The 21,160-nt window shown below is 43.1% G+C and overlaps 1 protein-coding gene across 2 annotated transcripts in view; it reads left to right on the forward strand.

Annotated features, from left to right (window-relative positions):
• The window catches only part of pdgfc (platelet derived growth factor c), a 66,675-nt gene that overhangs the window by 43,407 nt on the left and 2,108 nt on the right, over positions 1–21,160 (forward strand). For both annotated transcript variants that reach the window (XM_084331903.1, XM_084331904.1), the window contains exons 3-4: positions 1,107–1,290; positions 20,927–21,134. In XM_084331903.1, coding sequence (XP_084188029.1) covers positions 1,107–1,290; positions 20,927–21,134 — 392 coding nt within the window. The remainder of the gene's footprint in view (positions 1–1,106; positions 1,291–20,926; positions 21,135–21,160) is intronic.

Consider the following 21,160-nt stretch of genomic DNA (forward strand, 5'->3'; position numbering starts at 1 on the left):
AATAGTATTGAGAAAAAAAATACATATGTACGTAGCATGTGGCGCTAGTTTAATAGGCTTGTGCCTGGGTCTGCGTCGGCAGTCATTACCGCTAACAGGCGACGACGGCCGCTAATACTCTCTCTCTCCATCCCACCCGGGGTCGACGCTCGGCAAGCCTGGCGAAGGCAGCACACGGCTCATCTTTTTCATTTAAGACTCGCTTTAAATAATAGATCTGCACCAATAGCATCTCTCCCCGCGGAGACACTGCGTGCATTATGGCCCGCTGTTAGAAAGCATTTAGGCATGGCGGAGCACTTTCACATGGATGGATGAGGGGGAGGGGGGAGGGAGGGAGGCGAAGACGTTCTCTTAAGGGTGATGTTGTAGTTTTCACGGAGGGCGTTATTAGGATTTAAGCGACTTGATAATTGTAGGGCGCGGGTCCTCGGTGCCGTGACACAATACCCGCTGTGTGACGGTGTCATGCCTCGCTGTGGGTGTTTGTACGTGGAGATGAACCTCGGGAGAAGTAGTGAGCGTTTGGGAAAAAGACATCTTCCAGATCTGTCTGGCTCCGCTTTTAAATGCTGCACCGCATGCACCATCCAGGTCAAAAGGTTTTAAAAGATTCTTACATGAAAGTGGCCATTTTCATACATATATTTTACATCGCCACTTTTCTATACAGTAGATGTTTTATATGATATACAGTATACAATGCATACATGCATGTCTTACAGCACGCATTTCATTTCTGCTCCCCATCACCTATGACGTACTTTACAAAAATTAAGCATTTAAACACAACGCTTATGATACATGACTTATAAATAGCACATTCCTGCTGGATTTTAAAAGCTTATAATGCAACCACTCGGCTGGTTTTTCTTCTTGCCAATGTCGTGTTCTCTTAGATGGTGATGTTACTTCTAAAGACCACACACACACACACTGTAGTGTAAGTAATGGCTCTGTCTCTTTTTCCCATCCTAACTCCCCCCCCTCTCTCTCTCTCTCTCTCTCTCTCTCTCTCTCTCTCTCTCTCTCTCTCTCTCTCTCTCTCTCTCTCTCTCTCTCTCTCTCCCCCCTCTCCCCCCGCTCTCTCTCTGGCATTCTCCCAGGTATGACTTTGTTGAGATTGAGGAGCCGTCTGAAAACTCCATCTCGGGCCGCTGGTGTGGGTCACAGCCACCACCGGCAGCTGGCCACACGTCCAAAGGCAGTCAGATCAGAGTACGGTTCATCTCCGACGAGTACTTCCCCTCTGAGCCTGGATTCTCCATCCGCTACTCCCTCGTCCCCATGGTAAGCAAAGCACCTACATCTCCAGGCAAGCACAATTAAACACTCACTCACCGTGGCATAACAGGCTCTGTGCGAGAATCCAATGCTGCCTCTGTGTGCACTCTGTCATTTAAGTTTCAAGGATCTTTTTTTGAGGAAGAAGCACTTTTGTATGGCGGGGTCGTATATAATGGTACGCCTACACGTCCATTCAGATGCAAGGAGGGATGTGAGAATAGGACTCATTGTGGTTGTTGTCTGGAGGAGGCGGTTTCTAGCATTCACAGTCACGTCAATGTCTGTTGACCCCTGGTGGATTCAGTGAAGGCCTTGAACTGGGAGCAGGAGGTCAGTGTCTGAAAGCAGTGTGGCTTGTTATAGGTTTTCTCTCCCTCCCACGCGTGATCCTATTGTCTGTGTTCTGGTTTTATCAGTCATACATGGCTTCAGTAGTATCCTCTCCCTATGATCACTATAGTAGATAGATAATAGATCACCATAGATCCATAGTCTCCTACTTTCTATAGAAAGATACGCGGGGTCAATCCATTCCTTATTTAGAATTCTTACTAGTTACGCTGCTGGCCAGACTACTACCATACTGTATTTATACCTGTATCACTGTACATATTAATACTACAACTCTGCACTACACCCAGTAGTACTAATTTATATATTTTATACCCAGTTTAATCACCTGTACGTTGTATATCACTATTGCACTTTACTGTTACATTTACACTCTGGTTGGACGCCAAATTTATTTCCGTTGTACTGTAATTTAATCTAATCTATTTAAACCCATAGATTTCACCTAATTGATTCCGGCAATTTTTTTCTTTTCTACCACTCCGAGCTCACGTCTCTCGCATTCCTTTCTTCTTCATTCTCACTCCTTCCTGTCCTCATCCCACAAGACCACACACACACACACACACACACACGCACACGCACACACGCACGCACGCACGCACGCACGCACGCACGCACACACACACACACACACACACACACACACACACACACACACACACACACACACACACACACACACACACACACACACACACACACAGTCACTCACACAAACACACACTCACAGTCACTCACACAAACACACACAGAGCCCCTTCGTCCCCGCGCCTCTCACTTGCAAAAGCCCAGAGATAAACCGAAGCAAAGAGTGCCATGTTTTAACCTGTCATGGTGCAGTTGTGTTGGCTCGCTCTAAGTAAACAGCTCCACCCCTCATTAATCCATGCTGGCCTGCAGCGCTATGAAATCCTTCCAGTTCCTGACAAGCACAAATAGGAAAGTGAGGTCAGCCACAGTGCTTCCTTAGTCACCTCTATAATAAAGCCATTTATTTATTTTCAAACTCTTCCTTTGGTTTTATTATTGCCACATTCTTCTTGCGGATTTGTTCCCTTGGCAGGTGAACTGACACATGTCCTTGTATTTCCTTCTCTCTCTCTTGGTCAAAATACACTTACTTTGTGGTCATTTGATCATACAGTACTTTTGAGAGCAGGAGTAAAGGGCATCTCGAGGTTTCCTCGCTGTCATAGCGTTTTAGTCCTCCGCTAATTAAAGTGGATTATCACTATTCATCACTTAGGATGTTTTCTTTCGTTTGTTCTTGTCGGAACAGTGGAATGAATGACAGCATGACAAGGTGACTAGGTTCACCGTTATCCACAGTGTTGAGGTGGGGGGTGGAAGCCAAACACTGGAACGAAGAAGGTTCCAAGGGTCTTTAATTGAAGAGAATAATACACAGTGCCCATTGTATCCCGCATTTCATTGTATCCCGCATTTCATTGTATCCCGCATTTCATTGTATACCTGTATGCCGTGACAATTAAAACTCTTGACTTGAACACTGGTGAACAAAAAAAAATACAGCTGTCCAAAACCCAAAAGGACTATGTTTGCTCAGAGAAACACAAGAGCCTTAGCAAACAAATAGAGGACAACACAAAGAGCTAATCTACTGGAAACATGTAACAGCAAACACTGACAACATAATACAACGGACAATCACAAAGAATAGGAAACGAGGAACTCAAACAAAGGAGCAAATAACAAACGAGACACACCTGGGATAATTACAACTGGACTCACCTGGGAGGGGAAACAGACTAACAAAGAACTACAGGAAACTAAATGAGGAACTACAACTATGGAAACCAGACAGGGGAATATAGCACCAGAGACAAGAGAAACATGATACGAAGAACACTTAACTAACAGGGGAACCTGAAAGGGAGAGTGAAAGAGAGAAAGAGAAAGAGAGAGAGCAGAGAAAGATGTCCAAGGCAGAGACAGGGAGGAACATAGAGACAGTCGAAGCCTGGCAGGAGGGGCAGAATGTTACATACGGTTCACAGTTAATCTCTTGGTCTCACTGTGTGCATACAGATTAGTTATGTCCTGTACGGTGATGACTTACTGACTTGATGACTCAAATTTATTTATAAAACAGAATCTCCTGCTTCCGTCAGGAGAGTCAGGTCACTTAATATGTCAATTCTTGTGTCAACATGAGTAATAAAGTACAAACAGTCCCCAGAAAAGGTTGTCAGCGTGGGGTCTGGGGGCCCCCAGGGGGGTCGTTAGCGAGGCAATAGCTCAATGAAAGAACGTATGGGAAGGACTAATGTGATCCTAGGTTTCACTCTCCCCACCAACAGTATAGACCGTTTCATTTAGAACTAAATTAATTTAGGACTATATCTATCAACACACTAAGAGGAAACCTTAGCAGATAGGGGGGTGCAACCTCATGCGTATCCGCACTCGGGGGGCCTTGACTTGAAAAGGGTTGAGAACAACTGCAGTACAGCAACCCTGGTGAGAACAAGGCTGTTATCACAGTCTCACACCCTAAATGCACACTGTGCAGATACAGTAGCCTTGCCTGCTTTTGATAAGCTCATGAATATGACCACAGGGTGTTATCGGTTGAACGATGTTAGATCAATCATGGATTTATGATTATTATTATTTTTATTTGTTTAATTACATCAGCCTGATCAAGTGATATGGTGCCCTGGGCAAGCCAACATTTCACTTAAGAAATAATTAGCTGCAACATTTTCTTAAGAGGACCTTGAAGAAACTATACAGTTGGATTGACTGGGAGACAACATGTAATTTAAGCTCCAGTGTGCAGTATGTAATCTTCCTGGAGGCCGCCTCTAGAAATGATTTAATAGAGTTGTTGCTCTTTAATGTTGTTATTGAAGCTTTATCTGGTTCCCAGGGTTGTTTATCTATGCATCCATGCGTGTCTCAACCCCTCGGTCGGCTCTAAATTAGTTTCCATATCTCCTGTCGAACAAAGGAATTGTTTCACCAATCTTAATGAAATGACATAAATCTGCAGTGGTTCAGTACTATGCACACATTCCTCGTGACGAGACCACAGTCATACTGCTAACGCGCTGTATAGAGTAAACACTAGGATGAAGCTCAATGTGGGTGTCTGGTTCTCTCTCTCTCTCTCTCTCTCTCTCTCTCTCTCTCTCTCTCTCTCTCTCTCTCTCTCTCTCTCTCTCTCTCTCTTTCTCTCTCTCTCTCTCTCTCTCTCTCTCTCTCTCTCTCTCTCTCTCTCTCTCTCTCTCTCTCTGTCTCTCTCTCTCTCTCTCTTGCTCTCTCTCTCTTTCTCTCTCTCTCTCTCTGTTATATTTGAGATACAACTTGTGAAAGTATCCGCATTCTGACTGTCAGACATCAAAGGGCCTTCAGAGGAAAGAACTGAACAGCTACTGCTAGCATGACCTCATACGAATACCAAGTGAATTTATTATCACTTCAGTCATACAACGCAATCAGTCCCAGGGTCCTCACACTGGTTTCAGCTCAGAAATGTATGGGTTCCAACAAGGCACAATATCTATTTATGTATGTATTCATTCCCCACTCTTTTAGTCTGACACACACACACTATTTTACTTTTACATCACAAATGTTGCTCTTAATCTGTATCATTTTGTGTCATGAATAATTCAGTCAAAAGTTGAAGTTGAATTTTGCTCTTTTTAGATGTCCTGGTGTATTCAATTCACGGTGAAAATGAGAGAGTAGAGCAGTGCTTCTTGAAAATGTTCTTCTCAAATTGATACACGTTAGGCTGCAGACCCCCATAGGGCCTATAATAAGATGCAAGGGACCACCATTTGAGAAGACTTTGGATAAGATAAGATATTCCTTTATTGATCCCCTTGGGGAAATTCAGGCATCATAGCAGCATGGGGAGGGGGAGGGGAGGTACAGGTAGTAGAAGACATGGCACAGATAAGTTCAGAATTCCATAGCCGTCTATACTGTAAAGGTGCTCCCATAGTCGAGCGGACCGTACACAGAGCAGACTCCCGCGGGCTCAAAGCTGACCCAAAGGGTACTCAAAGCAGACCCAACGCAGAGTCCAAGTGCGAAGCTCCTATTTTCTGATGCGCGGACGTCCGCGGCGCCCACTTGGTGTCACACAAACTGGCGCGAGGTGTAAACTGGCGCGAGACATGTAGGAAATTGGTCCGTGTACAGTCCGCTCGACTATGGGAGCACCTTAACAGTGGAAACATGTGAGAAATGAGAAAGTGAAACATGTGAGAATACTCGCTCTTACATATCCTATCCCTGGGATAACTTACAGTGAATTAAATAGTGAAATTAAACTGTTGCCCATTTTTCTGGGAACTCTTGAACCCCCCCCCCCCTTTTAATTTCTGCTTCCTAGAACCTTTGTCCATAACGCTGGGTTTTGGTTTCTGTTAAGGGGAATCCCCATAATCAATGCTGATCTCTTCTGAACCCTTTTAGACCTACAACGCCTGCTAATAGTGCATTATATAGCCTGACACACAATGTGTTTCCCAGTTTCACAGGGATATAGTTGAGATTCCTGGAAGTATAGCCCTATTTCTTACTTAACCAATGAGTTGTCGATCGGTAGAGTTCTCTCTCAGCACAGTACGTGCTGTTCCTCATACTAATCGATCCATCAACTAACTCTGGCTAATTAGCCACAGACCAATGCAAACTCAATAGGGGGTGAGCTTCTGTTTGTGTACGAGCTGATTGGGGACAACTGAAGTCTACCTTGTAATGTGTGCACAGAAACAGCACGGATCGTGCTGAGAAGAGGATTCTACCGATCAACATCGGTGAGTAACAAATAGGGCCAGGGTTCCAAAATTCAGAACTGTCCCCTTAAAGGAACACGCCAACATTTTGGGAAATGATCTTATCGTATTCTCCAGAGAGAGACAAGCAGATAGATACCAGTTTCCTCTCTGTGCGTTGAGTAGAAAGCGATCTGGCTGCACGTTAGCCTAGCTTAGCACAATGAATGGAAGCGGACAGTGGCGGTTAACCTTCCGGAGAGGTGTTAGTTGGACAATGCCTAGGCTAACCGGCACTGTCCGCTTCCATTCATTGTGCTAAGCTTAGCTAGCGTGCAGCCAGATAGCTTTCTACTGAACGCACAGAGGAAACTGTTTTGGCGTGTTCTGCGATCTGTGCATTCGTTTTCCCCCTGATGTGCTTAAACATTTGCATAAACCCCTTGAGACGCACCATCTTGTTTTCGAGGGGGTCCTCAAGCACAAAACATAGAAGTCAACGACATCCAGACAAAACAAAATACTAATTATAAGAAATGATAAACAGTTCAATGACACAAACAATAGACATGCGCACAGAACAAGAGCTCTCGTACTCCAAACCCCAAACCACACCTGCTTAAATGTATTACGAATGTAAAAACAATACAAAGAAAATACAAGAACAAGTCTATTTAAAATAAACAAGCAACAGAATCTTAAAAATATGGAAAGAAGCAATTGATCTGAATGAGCTGGGTAAATTATTCCAGTCTATGGTGCTTTAAACCTAAAAGCTCATCTCAACAACAAAGACAGGTTGCTGGGTCTGTCTAAGAGAATATGATGATCTATGAATATGAATATGATGATATCTGAATATGAATATGATGGTAGACATGATGATCTATGACTCTGAAGAGTCATCTAGAACTGTATGTATTATGTATTAGACCTTCAGAACCTCCAGGCCCGTACATGGATGGATGTTGCTTGATCTGAGATGCAACTGGTTAACTTTTCACAAATAGGTGAAAGAAGCCTCCAGCAAAAACACATGAAAAGTGATAAACACATCACTGCACACTATTTTAAATGGCCTCCCTCCACTGAAAAACGTCTGTTTGGGTAGAAAGTGAGCCCTTTTAAAATAATGTAAACTATTTCAATCACAATTTTGATGCTGACCAAGTGCTGGGCCCCGTTCCATGTACGTGGTTCAACTAAGTCGATCAACATGTCCATTATCCAGCTTCAGTTAACCCGATGTTCAAAGCCGGGATTTTCCTGTTTCACAAAGCAGGATTCAGTCTCGTTAACTCAAGCCAGACTTGAGAGTCAGGCTCAAGTCAGGCTAGATGCGCGCTCCCGTTTTAGGTGGAAAGCCAGCACGTATCGATGGCAGAGACCCTGATTCTCAACGGCATTGATTGATTAATTGATTTAAGACTTTATTGACAGATTGCAATAGGCTCAATCGCCTCGCCGACAAGTTAAATGCGTTATCTATAGGCTAATTCTAAGTCCCTCATTACCTCAATCAATCAGATTATATTTCTTTAAACTTGCCTGCTGGATTGAATAATCAAATGAGATCTTGCTAGCGAAAATAACTAGTTAACTGTTATACAGAATTACGAGACGGCTTTCTTGCCCATTGATTGATGTATAGTCAATGTTTAACTTATCTCCTATGTGGTCCAACGGGTTGTTCTTTTGACTTCCACACGGACGACCGGGGTTCAATACCCGCCTAGTCTTTTCCTTCTTTTTGCAATATAGGAATAATTCAATTTGGTGCACGTTGAGAGCTATATAAAGAATGACATCCTCAATGCATGTAGATTTATAACATTTTAACTTAAAACCAGGCTACTTTGGCGTATAATCATTAATATTATATTCAAAAAAATCATATTGGAAACACGGGGATTTGAACCCGGATCGCTAGGTTGGGAGACATGAGCGCTACCGCTGGGCCACTGTGCCAGATGGGATAGATTCATTGTTTATACATTAATGAACGAGAGACCCGTGTTTAGAATATCCCTTATTTTGAATGAAGTTTTATTTCTTCATCCTCATTCATTCATGTGACGTCAACGGCTCATTCAATTTCTCAAATCCGTCAAACAGCGCATCTCATCAGACATCTTAATCCCAGTTACAATTAAAATAACCACATCATGTGTACGTCGCACGAGCGAGCGCCACCGTCGCCACGGTATATATAACGTGCATTATTTAGGACAAAGTGAATTTAATATCAGCATTTTGGGTCTATTTTACATTTCAAAAGCCCCCTCTGGAAGAATGGAGCACAAAAACGTAATTCAGAATGGTATAATGCAGATCGTAGACTGTGGGAATAGTTTCAGGAAACGGGCTGTCACTTCTTTGCGGGGGCGTGGCTCTGCGTGATCCGGCTAAGTTGAACTTGAACTCTGCTTTCGAGCAGGCTCAAACTTTTGGATATGTTGTCATGGTGATTTGGGAAATCCTGGTACATGAAATCGGAAAGTCAGGCTAACCGAGTTATCCAGCTAAAGTTATCCGGCTAACTCGGTTATCCCGGTACATGGAACGGGGCCCTGGTATTGGTACGGTTATAGGTGCTGCCAGAATGTAAACAAGTGAGATCTGAATGCATGCTGGCTTCTAGTAAATATCCTCCAAACTTTGCATAAAGATAAATGTAATTGGTGGGATGCCAAATAAATACACTTAAGTCATTTACTATTATTCTATATTCTTACTATATTTTCACTAGTCACAATGATTCATTTCTGGACAAAATAAGATTATAATCTAAGAAACCAGGCAAAAATCATTGCCTAACCGCAGCCATGCCTCAAGAATCCCGATGTATAATCATTTGATGTAAAGTTGCTCTTGGCTACTTTTTTCTGTTCTGTTCTGTTTTATGTTCTATGGGGAAAAACAAACTTCGAGGAATAACTTGGCTTAAGAACCCCGCTATAAGAGACATGGTGGTGGTAGGGCAATGTTTTTTGGCTGGTACACAAGCTCAGGGCGTGGATATTATAGCCATCCATGTTGGGCAGAAGATGTAAGCTTGGCAGAGTATACAGTTTTTTTTTTTATGATTATTTTGTGTTCTTTCGTTTTTTTTACCTGTTATCTTGACAGCATTGGAAATGAGGTAAACATCAATGTATCTTTGAGAATAAATAATGGTTTGAAATGAATTAATTTATACTTTTGAAGTATTGTGTTCTAACCGTAAATAAAAGGATATATATATATATATATTCAGTGTTGCCATTCAAGGGTTTAACGTTGTGGAAACCGTGAGGGTAAAAGGGCAGCTTTGGCCTCTCTCTGGTCTTCTCTTTGAGCATTCCTCAGATGGCAGGCCTGGAACAGCGGCTCTCTGTTTCTCTGCGGTAAACCAGCGCTACTGGAACCCTGTGCCATGCGGGGGCTGCAGTTTAGTTTATATTTAAACAAGCAATAATTCCTCTTTACCACTTCCATGGAATGGAAAAAAAATAAGCACCGGTCTGTAATTCACAGGAAGAGACTCTGGGAAAAGCTGAAGGGCCGAGGCGAAGAGGTTGTTAAAACACAACGGGGCTCGGGGAGAAAGGCCGCCTCTGAACGGGGGAATCGGGGTGTCGGGGAGATAGAATCAACTGAAATGTCACTGTCAATTAGGGCCCGGGCATCATTTTGCGCACACAGGGTCCAAAGGGGCACTGTGCCCCTGCCTATTTTGCCTCTGTGTTTATTTGTCTTTTTGTATTTTTTGCATATAGATACAGAAGGTTAACCTTTTCACTACCACACTACAGAAGGTTAACCATCTCTCTCATCTCTCATCTCTGTCTCTTTTTATATTGCACTTTGCCCTTGTTTTCTTATATGTACTGTACTATACTTTTTTCCTGTAATTTTAGTGTATTCTATTGCATTGTATGTGTTTTTATCATGTGAAGCACTTTGGTTAGGCTTTTAGTCATTTGTTAATGTGCTATACAAATAAAACTGACTTGACTTGACTCTACCACACTACAAATGGTTAACCCTTTCACTACCACACTACAGAAGGTTAACTCTTCCACTACCACACTACATAAGGTTAACATTTCCACTACCACTCTACACAAGTTTAACCCTTTCACTACCACACTACAGAAGGTTAACACTTTCACTACCACACTACAGAAGGTTAACCCTCTCTCTACCACACTATAAAAGGGTTAACCATTTCACTACCACACTACAGAAGGTTAACACTTTCACTACCACACTACAGGTTAACCCTCTCACTACCATACTACAGAAGGTTAACGCTGGCATTACCACACTACAGAAGGTTGACCTTTTCACTACCACACTACAAAGGGTTAACCCTTTCACTACCACACTACAGAAGGTTAAACTCTTAATCAGCCCGGTACCGGGCCAAGATTTATTTCATGTCACAAATAGATCAATATATTCCGTATATAAGGGAATACCCTTTTGTAGCTTGAGCCCCTGCCGCACCAAAATGCCTGTCCTGTAAGCCTGAATTATTTTACCAACGGATTTCCAGTTCCGCGTTCGCGTTCTGCGCTCTGATTGGCCACTGACGTTTCTGGTCGCGGCAATCGTGTGACGGCAAGTTCTGCCACCGGTTAAGCTTAGGCACTCTTTCTTTTTTTTGTATCCATTTTTTCTCCCATTTTCTATTTTTCTCCCATCCCAATTTCATATCATCCAATTCAACCCTCCCCTGTTTCGAACGCTGTTTCTTGCCTCCCACAAGCCGGCTGCAATGTGGACTAAGTCATACATAGCACGAGTCCCCTCCGATACTCGAGGTAACAGCATCTTTTCACCTGCGCGGCGCGATCTTTCAGCGTCAGGGGTCTGCGCTTTGGAGGGGCGCCGCCCCCATCGCTTCCTGATTCTACTGCGCAGGCGCACCAACCGACCTGTAGGAGTCGCTGTCCACAACGCCCGATCCCCACCCATCAGTTTCCCACCCCCTAATACTGCCAATGTGTATTAGTACGGACGACCAGCTAAACTGAAAGCAATGTGGAGCGCTGGGCTGGAACAGGCGAACCCAGCGTCTCCAGTATTCGTGGTGAGCGCCTTGCCTTGTCTTAGAGCAGGGCGATAGAACACCAGCCCTGATTCCAAACTCTAACCTTAACCAACTTCGAAAGAGTCGCCTAAGCTTAACCAGTGATAAACTAGGCGTTAGGTAGTTTGCTGCTGTTCGAGGCGGAAATGGGTGCGTCACGCGATTGGGCGCACATGTCACATGACCAGAAACGTCAGTGGCCAATCAGATCGCACCAGAAACGTCAGTGGCCAATCAGATCGCAGAACGCGAACGCGGAACTGGAAATCCGTTGGTAAAAGAATAGACGCATCCTGTAAGGCTCAACGGAACTCCACAGTCTTGCTTGGGGCGACAGTGGCTCGGGAGGTAAAGCAGTCGTCTGGTAATCCGGAGGTACTCGGTTCGATTCCCGCTCCTCCCAGACAGCGTGTCGAAGTGTCCTTGAGCAAGACACTCCCCTCATTTCTCTCGATGAGCAGGTTGCTCTCTCCGTCGGTCTGTGAATGTGTGAGTGAATGGGTAAAATGTGAGGAACAAATTGTAAAGGGCTTTCGATAAAAGCGCTATATAAATGCTTACGAGGACCTTCGTTAGCTTATCTGCTTTTAATTGCAAGTGAAGAAGACAGTGTGATGGAGTTTTTAGTTTTGCCCTACTATCGTCTTCTCGTGGTCTTCTCCTACTGTCCATTTACAGGTCTGCAAAGGTTCTGCTCTTTGTTTTAGTTTTTTTGTAGAGTAAACAATGTGTTTAGATTTGTACTGTTGCAAACAATGGAGCAAAATCAGACCTGTATTTTGAGATTTTTTATTTCCATCAACAAGCCTTTGAACATTGGCCTCTGTTGACCTCTGTTGAAAAATGAAAATTTTTGAGGATGGACGGATGAGACCGGAATTGGATCCGAGAGAAAGCAGATGGCATGCACTGGCAAAGTCACCCGGGCCTCTCCAGAGTCAGAAAGAGCTGGCACGGTGAACAGCAGGCCTGTTTTTATACAGACCTCAATTGCAGCATGTGGTTTAGTGAGCAAAAAAATAAATAAAGTGTTTTCACGCACAACAGACCCTGTTGCTCACTCAAAGTTTTCTCATGTAGGGAAGTGGTTTGCAACTCCATGTGAAACTGTAGATATTGTTTTTCAGATGCCTCCCAGGTTGCTATTTTGGAATTGTCATCTCAACAAAGTTAGATGAACCTGTCATTTCAGTTACCGGAAATAAGTCCAGTGTGGTTGTGTGCACTGACGGAACAAAGGGAGTCGACAATGAAGTCTGCTATGTCTCCCCAAAGGCTTAGTTTAAGGTTATTAGTGGCGAGTACCAGAAATAGTGTATCTGTTTAAAGTCGGGGTAAAGTGAAAATAATAATATGTTCTGAGTTTGACACACCGCATAAAACTGTGTTATTAACCACCCAGCCAAATTTGAATGATTACAAACGACAACACGCAGCTCAAAAACAGCTGCTGCTCAGACCATTTCTCTGGATTGGGGGGGTGCTTGATTGACAGTTCCCTTTCATCTGAAGGGGCATGTTATTTTTCCATTCAATCACTAAAACGTTTTGCTATAAACTACCAAGTTGGACCCTACTTGGTTAGAAAGCTTGACTAATTGATTAACTACAGTAGGTTAGACCATGCAAATCTGTGTTTTTATCAGCTGTGACCAGCAGCTCTATAACTCTATAAATTTCCCCACCTTCTAGCAGCCAATGTTTTCACCCTAGGAGGCTGAACTGGTAGGGAGGTCAAGTGAGAGTGTGTGAAGGTATGTGTGTATATGTGTGTTCATGCCAATTGGCTCAAAAGGGGCATGGCAACAGGAGTGGCCTATCGCAAAAAGGCTGCAGCTATTGCAAATTCATGCTTGTTTAATTAACACTTTGATTGCCATGGTTAAATTCATGATATACCATCCCTTGCCAGCTCTATTTAACATGGAGAAGTTCCCCTTCTTTGCAGGGCTATAACTTTTTAAATTCTATTGCTAGATTGCCATTATTAGGGCCCATTAAATGTCCTATATGTATTGTTCATGGTGTAGCAACGTTAAACTTTTTCATTCACATATTCATACTAAAATATGGTCTAAAGTATAAGTATGTTTTCATCTCTTTCTGCAGCTTTCTCCAGAACGTGATTTATAGCCCCAAATGCATTATATTGATGATCAAATACAGTTTGGTAGGAATCTGTGCGAGATAAAAAATGTCAACTTGACGTACTTCTAGAATTTACTACACGTCATCTGATGTTGACCGGATGGGCGAGGGGGCGTTTATAATTCCGTGGGCAACGTTATACCATTCATCTAATGTGGGTCATATGTTCATCATAGCAGTTTATATCGAACACGGTAATACTACACGCTAAAACTCACCCCAGTCTCCTCGGGCCGTTGGGCGATCAGCGTGGAGTAGACAGTTTTCAATTATGGGATGTTGAAATGCCCGATCTATTTCCAGGTTGTATAATAGTATATACGTCCAAATCATGTTGTTTTTTCGAGTTATTTCCACCGATCGATGTTCACTGTGTGAAGACAGAGTCTCTCTAACATTAGCGAGTGCCCGGACCCCATATGGAGTGAGTCCTGCCGGTTCAAAGGTTGACATCCGGTTTCGATCTGCCGATCGGCCACCAGATGGCGCTCTTGAACCGCTAGAGGGTTGAGAGGAGATCAGCACTGTGTGTCAAGGCTGCGGAGGGGAAATATGATTTCGATCACAGATTTTTGAAATATTGATATCAAAGACGAGTTACGGCGTCCTCTGCAACTTGAGCATGGCGGGGAATGACGAGTTCCGGCGTTTTCGGCAGTTAAAGTGTTAACTATACCTTAATCTTGCCAATCTTGTCGGCATTTTTCATTCATATACATCAAACGGTTAGTATTAGCTTAAATGTTTTGCTATAAACGACAAAATCTATAACATTTGGTGAGGAAGCTTGACTAATTGACCAACTAGCAAACTAGGTTAGACCACCCAAACCTGTGTTTTTATTTAACTATACCTCCCGGAGTATGGCGCTAATTGTTTTACCATTCGCATACATGAAACGGTTAGCATTAGCTTTGCTATGCTACACTTTTGAACCCCTATCAACTCTGGGAGAACCATGCTAATGCGAATGTTAGGGGAGGGGTTCTGCTAAGGATGGCTCCAGTGTGTCATCGGGCCGCCTATTGCTTAATAACAGCGGAGCAGTGCTGCCGTTGCTTCCGCGTTTTCCCTGATTGGCTGCGACACGCCCCGCGGCAGGCGCGGCAACCGCAGAGCGGAGCGGAGCGGCAGAGCTTGCGGCATTATGTAACCGCCCTAATCCGCCATGATTTTCATTCGAAGCTCAGCTCACCTGGCAGCGCAGCGGTCCTGCGGTCCGTTGTTGACAAGTTCGAATCCCATAATATTTTTTTTTTAACATGTATTCTTTCGCCGATTAAGGTTAGGCATGGTTAAGGTTAAGGTTAGGCATTGTTTCGGAGTTGGTTAAGGTTAGAACGGTTACGTTTAGGCGCTGTTAAGGAGCTGGTTAAGGTTAGAGTTTGTCTTAGAGAATGGCAATATTCTTTCTATGGTTAAGGTTAAGGTTAGGCATGGTTAAGGTTAAGGTTAAGGTTAGGCATTGTTTCGGAGTTGGTTAAGGTTAGAACGGTTAAGTTTAGGCGCTGTTAAGGAGCTGGTTAAGGTTAGCGTTTGTCTTAGAGAATGGCAATAGACAGCCTATTTCCGCACTGCCGCGCTGCCGCGGTCACATGGTCAAATTGTCACATTCTTGCACTCCTCCGCTGTTAGAAAGCAACACGCCATCGGGCCATGATTTCAGGCACCCCCCCCCCCCCCCCCCCCCCCCCAGAAACAGAACACAAAAATAATTTGAGACATTTGGGTTTAACTCCGGTCTAACATGCATAATGTGTTTAGAAACGGATCTCTGAATTTGCTTTACCCAGACTTTAATCACAGCTTAGAGAGAGAGAGAGAGAGAGAGAGAGAGAGAGAGAGAGAGAGAGAGAGAGAGAGAGAGAGAGAGAGAGAGAGAGAGAGACCTTTGCCGTGTTGCTTTCTAGACGAACCACACCGTGGATTTTCCTCCGCAAAAGAATCTGCAACAATGCCCCACATTATCTTTACATCTATAAATCACGCAAATGCAAATGTTTCAGTTCATTTCATTGTACAGTAGGCCTAAAGTACACTGTGCCAAATGTGTACATTCTGTTCCTGTCCAATGCCTCCCTATCGTATCTGCGGCCTGTACTGTACTTAGTGTACTGTACGTCTGTGTATTCATCATTGCCACACGTTATTTCAGACGTCTCCTCCTGCGCCGCCGCTCGGTACACACTGTCCACTTTCTGGCAGGAACCTCTGTCTGCGAGCCCTTCTCTGCTGGCTAAACTATTTTCCTCATAAAAGATTGACACAGCCTGCATCTAATTTGAAACACCTTTTAGCAGAGGGCTGTGGAACATAATGGATGGAGGCCATTCTGTGTTTGGGTTTTATACCTTCAGATTAATTCCTCCCCGATGAAGTTTACGAAGATGAAAGCCTCGGTGTCAGCCTTGAAAAAAACAGATCTAGTGAACAATCCTGAACATGAACATGCTCACCGAGACACAATATTTGCAGGGTTGCTTAGCAACGGGGAGGTCATAGCGTTGTCCTATAGGGAGGAGAGCTGATGACTTGCAAATTTCTCCTAACCTTGGACCGAAATCAAAAAAGGCCATATGGGTCAGGTGCATTCTAAGAGAGTGACTCAAAGCACTGTTAAAAAATCAGTTACTGTATGTTTCAAAGCCAATAAAAGCAGCACGGCCAAGCTGAGACCTACTGTTTGCGAGGGATGGAGGGTAAATCATTAGCCTTAGTATGTTCTATTTTAAATCGGAAGTGGGACACATTTGAATGGCTACTGTTCTCCTCCTATTATTCACCACGACGCCCCTTGTCTACCTGCACCGTTACGCTTCCAACAGACATGTTCATATGTCCAGCATTATGTCCCCAAGATTAGAATTTCACAGAACCCATGCCAGTCAGATCTTGCAGTGGCCCTTCTAAGGGCTTTGTTCCAGCCCTCCTTTTGGCGGGACCTCTTACGCGCTACTTAAAGCTTTATTCACGGCATTTTCATCTGTCTCAGAAGGATTGCTTTGGCTGCCGCATCTGAAGCTCTGCCTGCAGAGTGCCGCTAATTGGAGGAGCACAGCAGCGTCGACATTCACAAGCTGTTAATGGTTTCCAGTCCAGCCAATGTCCACTGCCAAGGCCGACCTAATAGAAGTCTCATAGTGTGCCTTCTTTTGAAAGGAAACAGCTCTGTTCCGAGACTGAACGCTGCAGTGGCTCGCCTTCTGGGACTAGTTATGTGTCTTGGTTCTTTGTTGATGCTGTTCGCTGTGCAACACGGTCGGTGCATTTTCCATTAATATTCCTTTGTAGTGGGGCGGTTTTGCTACCATAGTGAAGAGTGATGCACAAATTTGGCACAGGGGTAGCTTTCCATGGTGGGATAAGATTCAGGTGTCGCAAATATGGGCCATGGCAGTGACAAGTGGCTGCCCAATATCATCTGTTTCCCAGTAAGCTAGGGGTTCCTCAACATGTCAGATAGTGTTAGGTGATATCTCTATCTATCTAATTGAGCCTGCTACAGCCACTCAAACACAGCAATGTTGAATATTGGCAATGTAGTTGGTTTATTTGACTTCAGCACATTTATACCGTTAAATATCTAGAAGATCTCATTTGATGACAATGAAAACAGTTTTACAGCCAATAAAAATAATGACTGTGGCCATCTCATGTCACTTTGTAAAATATTTAAATAGCTGAGAACTGGGACAAAACATGTCCCACAAAGAAAATATGTTTCAATGATTAATGTTTGTTGCAAATGTATGAAATATTAATGGTAAAGTGATGAGGATGACAACATGCAGGGACACTTTGCACATCCAAATAATTTGTCTTGCATTCATTAAAATATATTTGTATTATATTGGTTTGTTGGTTATGTCTGTTCCTGCTACCTACTAATAAAAAATAAACTGTTGATAGTCTGTTGAAACTACCCAGTTGACAGTCTTCTGTAAATGTATGCTATCCGACTGAAACACTATTGATAAGATATATAGATAGTCTAAAATACAGTAGACTATCAAAATAAAATGTGCCCAAAGTATTGAAGTTAAGGTTGTATTTCCATCAATATCAGACATTGTTGTTTTTTCTAAGGCAGTAGCGGGCTCATAAGCTAGAGTAAAGATAGTGGTATCACTTGAAAGAACTGGAAGAATCCATAGATACCTGCCATTTCATGCTAGCTATCGGGAAATAAATGTTATTTGGCATCAGGTGTCAAATTTGCCTTACCTCCATAACTGAATATTTTTCTATGAAAAGCTGCCTCTATGCTAAATTGGGCACTTTCATAACAAAGTGCATGTTTCTTCGGTTTAACCGCCCCACTACATACATTTTTGCTTTCTTACCATTATGCAGCATGCAAACCCATTAACCCTCAAATCTTTACAATTGTTCATACTGTACAAGGCAGCACCATCATCAGGGCAAACCCTTTATGTAAATATGTCTTTGTATGAACTATATATTCTAATCTGCGGTGCAGACATGCCAGAACTTGAAGAACTTTCTTTCTTTATCAGAATCTTATCATGAAGAGCCAGAGCTTGTGAGGGAGTGCTAACTGTAATTTCCGAGTATATTACATGGTATTATGTTGACACCGAACCAGAAATTGTGATCCCTGCATTGCGGCTATTATTCAGTGTGATAATATCATCTCCTATCTGTGTTGACTAAGCTGAAAGGCCTCTTATCTAGTCTATTCGCTTCCATTACCATGAAAGATACGGATCATCCTAGAATTCAGAAGTAGCTTTGAGGGATGTGCAAACCATGGGGAGTTTGATCAAATGACGATATGGCAGGGGTGTAAAAAGTACCCAGAAATTATATTTAAGTGAAAGTATGGGTAGGCCTACCGTCTCAAAATCGTACTCAAGTAAAAGTCAGAGTATCTGGCTACTTTTACTGAGTAAAAGTAAAAAAGTTTCTACTTTGAAATGTACTTAAGTACTAAAAAGTAAAACTTTAAACTTTTTTTTATTGCAAGGGACATACCAGGGCCAATTTTTTATTTTAACTACTGTACACATTGCACGAGGTGAGTTAGTTGAAGAGGTGAGCCAATTAGTGAAATCATCAGCTGGTGTTTAGGCAAGGCTGGAATGAAACCAAGCATACACTCACACAAGGACCAATCAGCATGGGTATGGGCGGGTTAATTTTCCATTGATGGGGATTTGATTGGCTGTTTTTAAATAAACTGCGGCCACAGGATTAATAAGTTAATAACGTTAATGTTAGTTCGGCCAGAGAAACAAATATACTAATTAAAATAGTTGGACCTGCAAGATTTGTCTGTCTGCATTTTAAATGTAAGGAGTAAAAAGTATGTTTTTTTCCTCTGAAATGTAATTGAGTAAAAGTATACAAACCTAATATTACTCGAGTAAAGTACAAATCCCCCAAAACTGTACTTAAGTATTGTAACAAAGTACAATTACTCAAGTACTTTACACCCCTGCGATTTGGTATCTTCATCGTAATTGTTTGCAAATAACGGAACACCTTTTCAAAGGAATAATTAGGCAACAACGTGGGCTCCTGAGGTTTCTGTAGCAGCAACCTCTCTGATCACCTACGGTTATTATTTGGCAATCTCTGTTATTCTCTCCTAGGACTCATATAAACAAACATACACTCCCCGAAATAATTTCTTCCTCAAACATTTTGTTGTCCCTCAAAAGGATTACAGTTCCTGCTGGGGATGGTAGACTGTCAATACAAGGCCCCTTGTGTTTCCTCCACGGTGCCACTCACTTCACCTGTCAGTCACGTAGGATTATTTCTGTGCTGAGCAAAACGAGCAGCCGCCAAGCTTGACATGTTGACATGTCAGACAACCCCAGCGTCACACAATTGAAAGGTCTCAGAGATTAACCCCTGTGGATTCTCTGGTGGGAGGACCAGTTGTTATACCACTCGACTCCATACTGTGGACCAAACTATACCGCCCCCAATGGACAGTTATGGGATATTTTTTATGGATTCTTTTCCTCTTCTCCCATCCTCCAATTTAGTCGTTATGTCAATTACCTCCTGGTAGTTGCACTGCCCTACTGTTAGTCTGAGGAGGGTGTAGATTACCGCCCGCTGCTTCTTTTAACCTGACAGCTAGGAGTTTCACTGGGAGAGAGCGTAATGTGCACAGAGGTTCACACTATCTCTCTCAAATCCCCGCCGCGCTGAACAATAGGAGTCGCTGTCGCAATTATCTGGACTCCCCACCAGCTTCTTACCCGCGAACACTACCTTTGTGTTTGTAGGGATGACTGACCAAGCCAGAGGTGCCACTGCCGGGAATTAAACCCAGGTCTCTGTTAGGGATGCACCGATCCGACTTTTTCAGTCCCGATACCGATACCTGGGGTCAATACCGATACCGATACCGATCCGATACCCATTGTCCAAATTTGTTTTCAAAAAAGTTTTAAATGTTTTAATTTTATCCACGTTTTTTATTTTTTTTATATTAAAATATATTTTGTTTTTAAGAATTGTAAAGGATCACAAGTGTTTTTTTCATTTGTTGTAAACAAAGACAGAAAATAAACGTCCTTCATTCAATTAATAAACTGTATGCCTCACTGTCACTGTGTGGAAGAGACTGGGATAATTTTTTTGTGCAAGGCAACATCAGGCTTGACTTAAAACATTACTTTCCTAACTTAGTGAAACTAAATGTAACAAATTAACACATAGATATAAATGTACTGAATGGTTATTTCTTATTTTATTTATTATAAAAAAAAATATTATATATATTTTTTTAATCCGATATCTTTTTTTTTTTTACCGGTACCCGATCCAGCTATTTTACTGATATCGGCGGCCGATACCGATACCAATATCGGATCGGTGCATCCCTAGTCTCTGTGGTGGTAGGCGAGTGCTTAGACCTCTACAGTGCCCAGCCGGTAATGGGATCTTTGAGGAGAATTTCTAGAAAGGGTCAGAGGTATGATAGCAGTGTCAAGAGCTTAACTGAATTTAAAAAAGGATGTTCCTTCATGTTGCAAATGTTTCACGTGTTGTCTTTAGTGGGAAAAGCTGTTCCTACAGTGTTTTCCCATACATAGATTTCTTTTTGACGGCCAACCTCAATGTTAGAGGGACCCACTAAAAATAGATCTCCCAATTTGACACAGTAACATATTGCATGCACAGTCTTTACTCCTTCTATATATGTATCCTATTCACAACAGCCTGCAGCTGGACCAACACGCAGGCTTCTGGGAGTCTCTCTGTGTTCTAAATGTAGATTCAAATCCACGTCTCCTTCTTCTCTCTGGGTTTTTTCTCTGTCCAGCGTGTCTCTGAGCCCGAGGTCCCCGCGGTGCCCCCTCCGTCCCTCCAGAGTGTGGACGAGCTGTCTGAGGCCGTGGCAGGCCTCGGCACGATGGAGGACGTCATGAAATACCTGGAGCCGGAACGGTGGCAGCTGGACATGGAGGAGCTGTACAAGCCAACGTGGCAAGTGCTCGGGAAGTCCTTCCTCCACAACAAGAAGGCCAGAGGTATGCCACGTCTGTCACATCTCCAA

The sequence above is a fragment of the Notolepis coatsorum genome (assembly GCF_963971535.1).
Source record: "Notolepis coatsorum genome assembly, chromosome: 16".
Lineage (NCBI taxonomy): Eukaryota > Metazoa > Chordata > Actinopteri > Aulopiformes > Paralepididae > Notolepis > Notolepis coatsorum.